The sequence below is a fragment of the Phaethon aethereus genome (assembly GCF_964289735.1).
Source record: "Phaethon aethereus genome assembly, chromosome: 4".
NCBI classification, from domain to species: domain Eukaryota; kingdom Metazoa; phylum Chordata; class Aves; order Phaethontiformes; family Phaethontidae; genus Phaethon; species Phaethon aethereus.
The window spans coordinates 20340110-20352769 of record NC_138578.1 but is presented as its reverse complement, the minus strand read 5'-3'; the positions used below and the strand labels follow the sequence as shown (position 1 = coordinate 20352769).

General features: G+C 45.1%; 2 protein-coding genes across 3 annotated transcripts in view; both read right to left on the bottom strand.

The window, feature by feature from the left end:
- Positions 1 to 6291, bottom strand: part of HNRNPD (heterogeneous nuclear ribonucleoprotein D) — a gene marked incomplete at both ends in the record, with an annotated part of 7698 nt that extends 1407 nt beyond the window's left edge. For both annotated transcript variants that reach the window (XM_081998820.1, XM_081998821.1), the window contains 4 exons: positions 775 to 906; positions 2049 to 2210; positions 3012 to 3180; positions 6104 to 6291. In XM_081998820.1, coding sequence (XP_081854946.1) covers positions 775 to 906; positions 2049 to 2210; positions 3012 to 3180; positions 6104 to 6291 — 651 coding nt within the window. The remainder of the gene's footprint in view (positions 1 to 774; positions 907 to 2048; positions 2211 to 3011; positions 3181 to 6103) is intronic.
- Positions 6292 to 7821: 1530 nt separating this feature from the next.
- HNRNPDL (heterogeneous nuclear ribonucleoprotein D like) lies at positions 7822 to 12181 on the bottom strand (the record flags this gene model as incomplete). The annotated part of the gene is made up of 8 exons (XM_081999782.1): positions 7822 to 8090; positions 9270 to 9367; positions 9551 to 9718; positions 10548 to 10662; positions 10767 to 10898; positions 11171 to 11332; positions 11418 to 11586; positions 12093 to 12181. The coding sequence occupies 7 exons, from the start codon at positions 12179 to 12181 to the stop codon at positions 9297 to 9299; spliced, it is 906 nt and encodes a 301-aa protein (XP_081855908.1). The 3' UTR covers positions 7822 to 8090; positions 9270 to 9296.
- Positions 12182 to 12660: the final 479 nt, after the last annotated feature.

The following is a 12660-nucleotide window of genomic DNA, read 5'->3' as shown; positions in this document are numbered from 1 at the left end:
GATAGTTTAAACCCTCCAACTTGAAAATGGTTGTAAGACACTGGCGTTATAAAAACATTTCAAGTTTCCTAATTTTCTGCCAGTGGAACCAATTCTGAAAAGAATGCTTGTTTCTTAGTACGTCTTTCTGTTTTCCCTTTGAAATTGACCTCTGATGTCTATTTACTTGAGAAAAGTGAAATAAAATCTGAGTTATAAAAATATGGTCAACATTTTTACTCAACTCTGTTCATCCAATGAAGAAGAGGCCAGATACAATCTGAGTTTTGTTGAGTAGGTTGAACTTCAACCAAGTTTCTGAAAGGAACGTCACTTCCAACAGGAAAGCCTAACTTCCCATTTCATTTCAGTCTTGGAAGAACTCTGAGATAAATTGACATTTTGCTTAAAACAACAAAATATTTCCATACTAAACACACAAAGATCCAGCTACCAGGAAAACATGGTGCAGCCTCATATAGCGGATTAGTGACACAGCACTGACCACACAGCTAGATAACGTGGGAGCTTCACAATGAACAAATACGCTGCAGCCCAGCCGTCTCCCCACAGGGGGTGCAGTACAAAACCTCACCAGAATCACCCTCAGCTCAGAAGTCTGGAATAGGTTACTGTAATCTTAGCACCTATATAAATACTCCATAGGCTTAATGCCTACATGTAAGAAATAATGCTTACAGATATTTTCAGACTATTATCCCCAAACAGATGCAACTGATAATGTAATTCCCTCTATGGTAATTTTTTGGTTTCTCTAGGAAAAGCTCCACCTACTTTACTAAGCCCAACATTGTGGTATTTCTTTTCCATTATTTTCTTCACTGGTTCCTCCTCCTTGAAAGTAATGAAGCAAAATCCACGCCTCTTGTTAGTTTTGTTGTCCATGGGGAGCTCTATCGATTCAACCTGGTAGAAGACAGTGATTTTATCTTTTATCCTGCCAATCATGCCACTTCAAAATGTTTCTAACAGGTCATATTTGTTAACTGAAATGATAGATCTGAATGATAACGAGCCTCCTTCATAGGGCTTTACATCACTAGAAACCATCATCATCAACTCAGAAACACCACCTTCACTAGAAATAGTGTTCATAATAGTGTAAAAGATTTTTTTCCCTCTAACCCATAGTATCATTTGCTCATTCAGGAACTCATACAAAATATGATGCACAAAGATTATTTTAGTTTTGCTGGATAGTCTGAGTTTGACTTTCAGTTTTAACTCAGTTAAGCCTGAAGTAACTAGGTGTTTCAAACCATGAGCAGTTTCGTATGAAAAAGATGTAACTTTGAGCAAGTGCATAGTTCTGTTCATCCACAACACTGCTAAAATTCTATGTTAAACAGGACAAATTTTAGACCTGACTACAAACACAGACTGAAGTTTTCCTTACACGAGACTTCAGTCTAGAAAAATAGTAGTCAAAGTCTATAGTCCAGAGTGAACTGTCTGTAAGGTAGAGATCGCAGGTATTTAACCAAATTCCCTGACAACAGGGTGGTCATGGCCTGATGCTGGCAACATCAACATCCGAGAACTAACAGGGAAGCAGCAACTGTACCAAGCTCATGCAAGGCCAGCATTTAAGGACTACAGTGATACTTTGTTCATCTGCACCACCAGAAACTGAGGAAAGAGAGAGACAGACTACACAGTTGCACAGAATTTAGGAAAACCATCTGAATCTATGCCATAGTAGACCAGCTGAGGTGGCTGAAGAGCATCTCACCCAACTGACCAAAGCAGCATGCTCAAAAATGTTGCCTCCCATGCCTGTCACAGTCAGGACTGTCAGACATCCCATGAATCAGTTCCTGACTATGACTTATCCCAGCTCCTCCTTCCATTAAGCCAATTTATGCAATTCAAAGCCTGCTAATTAATAGCCTTATCATTAAAGTTCTGACCACTGAAACACATGGAGCTACACTGGGCATTAAACTAGTAGCATTCACGCAGGTTACATTCGAGGGCTGCTTTTTACTACTAAATTTGTGAAGACAGAACAAGTTCTACAAGTATAAGCAGTTTATTTCACCATGTACCTCACCAAAACCTCCAAAATATTCCCTTATTTTCTCCTCAGGTGTGTCTGGAGATAAGCCCCCAACAAAAATCTTTTTAACGGGTTCTTTTGTTTTCATGGCTTTAGCTCTTTTTGGATCAATGACCTTTCCATTCAGCTTGTGTTCTTTCTGGTCCATGACCTGTGGAAAATTAAAACATGATCTTACTTGTGGTTCAAGCTAAATGTTTCACTGATGTTTTGAGCAAGGTCCAGTTATTTTATATTTAGTTTTTGTTAATGCTATTGCTCCAATTTCAATACTTTGATTACAGCAATTATTTGTTGCACAGAACCAAACAGTTCCATGATTTTGATCACTATCCACCGAGACAGACAGTTCTGACAAAGCCTTTCAAGAGTCACCTGGAGCCACGTGTCACCCAAGGGAAGTAAGAGTGTAACATTTCTCAGAAAGTACTCTATAATACCATCCTGAAACCTCATGAAGTAAAGAATCTGTACTTTAGTTATCACCAAAGGTCAATGAAGGTGAAAACTTTTCAGTGTGCTGTGTCAACAGCATTGTAGGAAGGTTAACAGCTAATTTCTGCTTGGATAAAGCCCAAATCTATCAATACTCTATGGGTTCATGTTGCAGCTCTGGAATGCAAAGACTTGAAGTTTTTTGTAAATTACTGCTTTCACAGTAGTAGGCAGCAGTCATTTATACACAATATTTTTAAGGTGCTCGCATCCAGTGGCTTGCAGTACACTCCCCTATAAGTACCCAAAGTCATACTTTGGGAATCACTGCTGGTCCTGGCCACAGCATCACGAGTAAGACAGTTTAGGAAAAAACATTTCAATAAGCATCTTAGATATATTGTATCCCAGAATCATCTTTAATGGATCACATACAAACAACTATGCATACTATCATCTGAGTGCTGTATCTTTGCTACCTAAAATTGATCATGTTGTTTCAGTACATTAATACTACCTTATCTACGCTCTCCGATTCTTTGAAGAGTACAAAGCCGAAGCCTCTTGATCGCCCAGTGATGGGATCTAACTTCAGAGTGCAGTCTACGACTTCACCAAATTTAGAGAAATAGTCCTTCAGATCTTTCTTCGTAGTGTCCCAGCTAAGGCCACCGATAAACATCTTCCTGTTAAGACAAGATGGTTAATCTGTTGTGTCTTACCCAAAATCCTGTACTGTTAAGCTTTATGAGCTCAGTTACCTAATATAAGGAATAGCAGTTTCCAACTCCTCCACTTTCCACACACATACAAATATTTCTGCCAATTGTGTACAACTGTGTTGTATTTCCACAAGTCAAACTCTTTCAAACCAAAAGCTGCTCATGTGACCTAACTCTGTTGAATTAGCTGTGCTCTTACACAATTAAAACAACCATTCAGCTTCTGACACATATCTAACCTCCATACAAGATGAGGGGTTTCAGGAGCTTCATCTGTTTCTATAAAAAGTCTTGAAGTCTATAAACAGGAATACCGATTCTCCATCCCTTTATCCACTTTTCACATTAGTTACAGATCTCTCTTCAACAAAGCATCAAAAGTGCTTTCTAGTGTGACGTCTTACTGTCTTCAGGACCAAAATGGAAAAAAATGGTCCACACTAGTAAACCAACAGCATCATACCAATACAGACAGAAATTCAAGGGATGCTTTGTATCCTTGTGTTCATCCATCATTAAGGTTCCTTTTTGTTTGTTCATGTGTTTTTTTTTTTTTAAGTAGCAAAACAGAACACACAGAGGTTGCAGCATCATATTTCTGACACATGGGGGATTGGTGATACTCTAGCAGTTGCTACTGGACACAGACTTGCCATGTGACATACAAAACACCTGTTTTACAGTTAGCAACAAACCATTAACATAAAAAACCCATTTTATATTTATTAACAAACAATCAACATTAACATACAAAACCCTGCCTTATTATCACTAAGCACATGACAGACCAAGAATACATTTGAAATTGACAGCCCTCTGAAGGATTTTCTTCCCACCATGCAATAACGGCATCTGTGAGTCCAGTTACAGAGTAGCAAAACAGACCACTTCACCTTGCCACTACAGAAGTTGACAAACTGCTGCTCCACTGCAAAACTGAGGTCAGATAAAGGCTACAACACAAACGTGAGCACAACAAACAAGGTGCAATGTCACAGTGCTGTCAAAAGCTTACAAAATATGTACGTTTCCCAAACGACAGTTTGGCTGATGTAAATCACATCAGCACATACAGCTTTCCAAAGTAAATTACCAGAAGCATAATGGGAAAGCTTTCAAACTTCAGACTTAGCTAAACAGAGCATAGACATTACCATGACTAGTGGCTTTGGCGTTCCTCCAACAGGCTAGTCAGAAAGTTGCCTGGTAGTTGCCAATATGTGGATTTCTCAAGTCCACAGTTCTCACTGAGGAGATCTGAGGGTATGAGAACCTGTGCACTGTTTTTTCCTGAAGACACTGTCTCTTAATTCCTAATGCAGAGGAAAAACCAATGTACCCACATCCAGTAGCTACCAAGGATGTGCTGTTTTCCCTCTACTACAAGAGAGCTGTGAAAACACGTAGTTTCCTGTACAGCACTACCCATAAGATCGACCGGTCAAAAAAACAATTGAACTAAACTACAAGTCAATGTATGCTACATGTAATCACTGCCTAATGTCACTGCACCACTCAGTGACAACTTTTTCAAGGCTGCGTTGACTCAAAAGAAGTTGGGCTTCCTCGTGAAAACCTTTACTAGGTGTCTATCCAAGGACAAAAAGTAAAACGAATATGCAAACCGCAAAGGTACTTAAAGCCATTAAGAGCAGGTGAGAAGTTAACAAAAACATTGTAAGTTTTCAATAATCCTAGCAAAACACTAAAAAAACCCGCAAACTTTCTCCCTGCTCTCAACAACATCCCCGGTTATTACAGAAGGATGGAGACACTTGGGAAGGTTTCGGAGCAAGTCCCTACAGGACACAGTAGCTGGTGTTCTTCCAACCATTTTATTTGCTGCCTTGATAAAAAACAGACCTGCAGCTTGAGTTCTTATTGGCCTCAAAGGAGACAGCATACTGCAGCAGCCTGTTGCTGTAACTGGATTTATTATACATGAATTTTACCTGCTATGCGGAAAGCCACGCTGCCCCATGCCAAGCATCAGGCAGAGACACTTAGAAGATTAAAAGCTGCCTTCATTCTTAAGCTGTCACCTGAAGCAATCTTCCTCACAAGTTTAATGAGGAGGAAAGGTTTAGGGTGGGAAGAAGTCAAAGTGCCTCATGCCTCTCACTGGCACACAAGTGACATACCCTTTACGTTTGCAACATAGGGCAACACTAAGTGATTGCAACCAGAGGATTCATCTACATTGAGTTACAGTCCTTAACACGTGCACCGCATATTAATTTTTAGAACAGACATCCTCAAAAAAAAGGAGTTTGCAGTTTGGCACGCATCACAGCAGATGTACACCTCAGGACCAGTCACCGCCAACTGCTGTAGGATCTGAGTCGACAGAGGCATGAAACTTCTCCCCAGTTGACAGCAGCATTTGGAACTCCGTGACAGCGCTGCTCCCGCCAATTTCGAAACCGACCCAGAGCACGGTATCGCCCCCGACTCCCTGCAATGACGAAGAGCAAACCAGCTACCGACCCAGTTGCACATTCCAAGAACACGCCAGGCCCCCGGGTCGCGTTTAGGTTTGCAACTTCCAGGTGAGCCGCCAGGTACCGCCCGAGCCGCTACGGGGCGAGTAACGGCCCGCCCCAGCCGCCGGAGTGCGGGCCGGCTCGCCGCGGGGGCCTCTCACCAGCTCCTCACGCCCCGGTACTCCTAGCAAACAGGAAGGCGGAGGTGCCCGAGCGGCACCTCCCGCCCGAGCCCCGCCGGCGGCCCGCCCCCGCCGGCCCGGCCCGGTACGTGACGTCGCCGCGGCGCCAAGTAAACAAACAGGGCAGCAAGTAGGGCCGCGCCGGACCCCGCCGCCTGCCCCAGCAGGACACCGCCAAGGAGACAAAAGCCACGGGGCGCCTGCGCCGCCCCTGCCGCTCACCCCTCGTCCTCCTCGTTCTTGCTGGCGTCGATCTTGGCTCCCTCGGACTCGATCCCGCCGCCGCCGCCTCCCCCGTCGGCGCCTCCCGCTCCAGTCCCCGCGAGCCCCTCAGGCTGCTCCGCTGGCTCCACCGAGCTGCCTCCGGCGCCCGCCGCCGCCGAGTCCATAGCAAACTGCTGCTCCGACATGGCGCCGCCGCTGCGGCTGACTCGCGCCGGCCCGCCGGCGACCGCCCACCGCCCCGGCCCCGCTGCCGCTTCCCCGCCGAGGCCGCGGCCCCGCTCGTGGCGACGGCACGAGCGCACCAAGCCCTCCTCGTTTCGCTCGCTTTTTTTAATGGCGCCGCCACCGACCCAACCTAAAATGGCGGACGGAAGGAGAGCGGCGGGCACAGTCACGTGACACCGCCTCTGGGGGAGACGGCGCGCGAGGGTGTGCGTCGTCGCCGGAGCCGTCGGTTGCTGACGGGTGCCCGTGAGCGCCGCACCGCTCCTTGGGCGGCCTGCCGCCAGCTGCAGCGCTTTTGGGTTTTTCGGGTACCTTTCCGACGCGGCCCTCCGAGCCTGCAAGGCACCTCGCAACCTATGGACAGCCCCTGGAGCATCCAGTGCCTGCAGGTACCTAAATGAAGCTTTTACTAAAAAAGTCGCTTTTAAATTTAAAACATAATTTGCAGGTTGAAGTAAAACTTTACTCTTAGAGAAGTGTGTTTTTGTATATTAAGAACAAGTGTAATAGCAACGCCATGCCCTAGTGGCAAAAGTAAAGCAGTGCTTGCAGCCACAGGGAGGCAGTGCTGGTAAGGACAGCTTCTGCATCCAGCTGCACGCTGGAAAAGTTGGGATTCTCCCAGCGGCCATGTGCTGTTTCTTTAGTTTGTAGCCAGTGCTGTTAGTGAGTCTTCTTGTATCCAACCTAACCCGTAGCAGTTATGATGCACAGCTCTTCTGTATGACAGGAAAAGAACCAGCTGCCTGAGAGAAATAAACACCAAAATTATGGTTTGAAAACTTGAGACAAACCTCTACTCACTGTTTCCTTTAGAAGTTTGCAAAACCCATCTCTCCTGTGAATTAGCTACTCACATTTCACTTTTCTAATAAGCAAGGTTTATTTTTGATGCATGGATAGATACTTGTGCTGAGGAAAAAATAAACAGCTTAAGGTACACTTGCTGCAATGCAGTATGCTCACTTACCCATCCCATCTGTCCTCCAACCTGATGGTTAAAGCAGTTTCCCTTCTCCAGTAATCAATCATTCAGGCTTTTATGTTGCTTGCTAGTATACACAAGATGGGAAACCTGTTTTCTTCAGTTGAGAAGTCCACTAAAGGATCTAACTTGAAGGAATAAATTCAAACTTGTACATAAATTAGTTGTGACCCTAAAATTTAGTAATCTCCTGCTTAGAACTGGGACAGGGAGCAGTTGCTCTAGGGAAGTAATTAAGTTACAGCCTTGAGTACTCTAGAACTTGAAGTGCTTGAAAGGCAATACAGATCTCACCCTCCAAACAGCTCAAGCAGTCTTCCACAGTGATGCTAACTCAAGGCACTATGATGCTTTCTTAAGACAGGTCAGGAAAAGGAGGGGTTGTACTGACCTGTATACACAATAACCTTATCTTGAGCCATTTATGATCTCCAGAAAGGTACTGCCCTTCTATACAAGTATAGTTATACCACTGTAAGCTGACAGCCAACATCAAGACTACACATTCACTTAAGTAAGCATTTATTAGAGAATCCTTTAACATGAAATTATACAAATAAAGTTTGTATAAACACAAGTCCACATTGTGTCATAACATGAATGGCAAAAAGAAAGTAAAAACCATAAAACAAAACTACTCGGCCACTATGTACAGTTGGACACAGCTGTGTCATACACTAAAAGTCTTTTACAAAATAGTCATTTCCTCTCGCGAAGACCACCCTCCATTCACTCACGATGATGGGTGAGTTGGCTTTGTTGCAGTATCTCTACCTAAAAACCAAGACAAAATGTATGTCAGATCTGTGCAAGTCACTACAAGAATTGTTAAAAGGTCCATTTTCATGAACTGCTTTAAGTCTTCTATATATTCCTTTCTTCACTGTTAAAGATCATATGCACATTTATTAAGGTAACACAAGAGGTTTTGTTACCCATCAGCAATTTATCTTCCCAAATATAGACAAATTCAGCCCACTTAGGAAGTTGTTCCAGAACACCACACATCCAATTTAGACTATTAATCAGGCTTTGGATCAGTTTTTTTTTCTCCACTGGAAACACTACCAAAAAGGTTTCCAATTATTTGTTTATCCATCTGAACACTGCCCTGCAAACACAAGTCAGGCCAATTTAGTTCAAACAGTCCTCATGCATATGATCTTTAATGTTTTTCCAGATTTAAAAGTTCGTTTTGGTTTGCAGATTTCACTATTAGCTATAAAAAGAAAAAAGCAAGCATTAAATCTTAACGAATGCACACTTAAAATGAGGTTCCACAATTGAAATACAACACTAAACAGAAGACCAAATGATTAAGCTGTAAAGGCATTTATGTACTTTAACTCCTGTAAAAAACCATTTAAGTTAAGACACTTAATCTCCAAAAAGATTAAAAAAAGAAGCCAAAGTCTGAAGTTTTCCACTTTAATCTTTACGCTGGTACATGAAGTTGGAAGAGACCATACCACAGGACAGCGTTTTCTGGTGTATGCCTTGCGCTCTGCCTGCAACGTGCGACCCCAGAGATAGACGTGGTCAGGGTGACACACGGCCTGCAATGAAGTTCCCGCTGGCGGGTACAAACAAGGTATAATGTCAGAGTTAGAAGACAACATTCTTGTTTTCCTTAAGTTGTACCCATTTCAGTACTTTACCTGTTAATACTTCTAATAAGTTTAATTATTCCTCTAGACCACCTGGTACACAACGCAAAACAGAAAAACTCTTATGTTTTTCTGAAGTACTAAAGAAGATAAAATCACATTTTTACAGTTAAAGATCTATAGACACTGTAGGCAAAGCTGGTTTTAAAAAAAGAAGTATTTTTTAAGTTAACAAAAGCTTAATTAAGAAAAAGTCATGCTACAAAAGTTTTTACTCTTCATTTGTCTATTGATCTTTAAATTAGACATGACATACTCAGAGTGGACCTTGCACTCATGTACACACCTGTTTCCTCAAGTACTAGGTACTGCTTTAGTACGGCTGGTAGTTGTTTTGGTGATTACCGCCACCACGGGATGCCTTTCCGTATGTGCTTTGTTGACCTGTAGATAACATGGGGGGAAAAAACCCAACCACCCAGAAGCATTAAGATTAACATACAACACTCTGAAGGAGATTGTTCCCATATAGTACACCAACAGGGCTACTCTTTAGCACCATGTGTTATAGAACAGTTTACTAAGAGGGCCCTGTTTATTAGCTGGAATGAGCCCAAAACCACTTACCACTGTAATCTGTGTATCCTGGCCCATATCCATAATTGGGATAGTTGTACCCAGAGTAGTCATATCCTCCATAGCCACTGTAGCTTTGATCACTATAGGCGCTATTGTAGTTTCCATATCCTTGATCATAGTAGTTATTAAATCCTTGATTCCAGTTTTGTCCCTGACCTGAAACCAAGTATAGCATTTATAAGTTACAGAACTTATTATTTCGCTCCTCTCCTACGCCACCTCATCTAACTTTCTATGGCAGGTCTTTCTATGCCAGAACTATTACCTTCCAAAGAACCCAAGAAAAATAATTTTCTAAAAAAAAAAAGAACTGAGGCATCTCATTTCGATCTGAGAGATGGGTCGTAAGATCTTATCACCCACAACGTTAGAGGAAGACAGCAGCAGGTAGTCCTCATAAAACAACCAGGAAAACCAAAACACAACACTTGAAGGCATGCACTACAGTGCATGGAAAACAGCTCCTGCTGTTTTCCTTGAGCTTCCATTTTGGATCATTAATTGCCTGAACATCAAGTTATACCAAAGGATCAGCTTTACTGCATTGTGTTGGTTGTGACTGCTTCACTTTAAGGCTGGCATGCATTAACCTGTAATGTAACAGCTGATTGCTTCTCATCCAAATAAAAGTGAGGCAAAGGACTGTCTTCCTCTTTAACAAACAGCTCATGGCTTCTCACCCATGAGCCAACTAACCTTTCACATGAAAAGATAACTACACTATTTAGCTATACTGTCGGCTGTGGGTATACAAAAGCACCTTACATCCAAATCGCCACTTCACCACTTTGATGCAAGCAGAGCAAGATATTTTTAAGCTTCCACAAGCAATCACAACAACCAAAACACCATTTACTAACGGGCTACTTTCCATCTCAAATATGAGATCTGCATGGAGCCTGAAACCTGGAATTTCTACAAGCAGCTTATTGTTTGGTACAGACACTTAAGCATTTACATTGATTTCAACATCCAAAACACTCACCCCGTCCACGGCCCCGTCCACCTCCTCGTCCGCCAGCTGCATTGCTTTTTCCTCCTTTTTGCTGCTGCTGCTGTTGCCTGTATACCTCTTTGGGCTGTGCTACTTTGATCTCGCACTGTAAAGACAGAAATTCTTTAACTCATCAAGAATTTCAAGACCATTTTGTGAGGTGCTTTCAGGGAAGCCTACAGAGATGGTCTATTTCACATGCTTCCATACCTTGCCTGAACCAATTTGATGATATCTGCTTTCTAGCAACTTCTTTACTGGCTCTTCGTCTGTGTAAGTGATAAAACAGAAGCCCCTCCTTTCATTTGTCTTTGTGTCCATGGGAAGCTCAATGTTTTCAATCTGAAATCAGAAGTACCCATTGCATGAAACCTGTAAGCAACTTTTAATGCTACCAGAACCATTTGGCAATCCAATGTCTATTCCAACTGCTTTTGACAGTTTATAAGTCAACCCATCGCAACACTCTGAAATCATTAACATGCACATAGTTTCAACAATCCCTAGCTTTATGTAAGCCTGAACCAGCTCTCTCCTAAGATTCTTGTGTCTTAAGACAGAGGCAACACTGCACTTGAAAACCAGAGCTGTCCTTGTATGCCATTATACTATACCTCGCCAAAAGCGCCAAAGTACTCCTTAATCTGTTCTTCAGATGTATCTGGACTCAACCCACCAACAAACACTTTTTTTGGTGGCTCCTTCCCTTTTAGGGCTTTTGCCCTTTTAGGATCTATTAACTTCCCATCCAGTTTGTGTTCTTTCAGTTCCAACACCTAAGCACACAAGGAAACAAAGTCTCAGTTCACTACAGTGACACAGGCAGACTTTGTGCCATCAATCCACAAGAAATGCACCCACCTTCTCCACACTAGCAGCATCCTTGAAGAGCACAAACCCAAAGCCCCTCGACCTCCCAGTGACCGGGTCTGTTTTAATTGTACAATCCACAACCTCGCCAAACCGAGAGAGATACTCTGTCAAGTCTTTCTTGCTGGTGTCCCAGCTGAGGCCTCCAATAAACATTTTCCTGAAACGCAAAAAGTACATACGAATAAGTAAGTACACGTGTGTACACACACACAGCTAGGTGAAAATGCACGCATGAAACACAGAGCAAGCTCGGTCATGACCACCGCAAGCCAAAGGCGATCAGGAAGCCACCGCCACCCGGCTCGGCTTGCAGGGCCTGACAGCTGCGCCCGCTGTTCCAGGCCGCAACGGCTGCCCCTGCCCGACCTCGCCGTTACACGTCGGACCAGGTCTGCGCATCCCCCACCCGCGCCCACCAGCATCGCACGCCCCCATAGGTTGCCAGTGACGCCACGCCCCCTAATTGGCCGCCCCACGGAAACTGGGTCACCAGCCCGGGACACAAAGGCGGGCGCGGCCATTGGTATGGGGAGGGGGAGGCGAGGGCCAGCCCCGCCCCGTCCCGCTCCGCCCCCCCAAGCGCCCAAGCCACCTCCTCTCCCCCCCCGCGCGGCCCAGGAAAGCGGGTGAGGGAGATAGAGGCGCTACCCCCCTTGGCCCTACCCGTCGTCCTGCTGGTTCTTGCTCGCATTGATCTTGGAGCCCTCAGCGAACTCCTCTGGGCCGCCGCTCATCTCTGTCGCGTCCTCCATGGCGGGGCGAGGGCTATGGGGCCGCTCAGGCAAACGGCGGACACAGCACAGACCTGCGCGGAAGAGAAAATGGCGGCGGAAGAGATCCGGGCACCGCCTGCGCCGCCCTTATATAGCCGCTCCGGCAGCCAATCAGCACCGCCCTCTCGCTCGGCGCCGCAGCGCCCCTGGCGGCTTCCGGCGGGGCTGCCGCACGCACCCGCCGCCAGGCAGCCGGCCGCCCCCCGCTCTCCCCGAGCCCCGGCCCGGCCGCTCCGGGTGCGGCGCCAGTACAGCCATGCCCGGCCGCGGAGCCCGCAGTCACTGTCCCCACCCGCCTCGCCCCTCCACGTACTCGATGCTCCCCGCGTCCTTGCCACCGCAGGCCCTGGGGTCAATGTGCTGGGCGGGGACAGTGACCGGGGGACCGAGACAGGCGGGCTCCGGCGCCGGGGCTGGGGGGGGGAAACTAACGTGCAACCCAGAAACCCCGTTCAGGA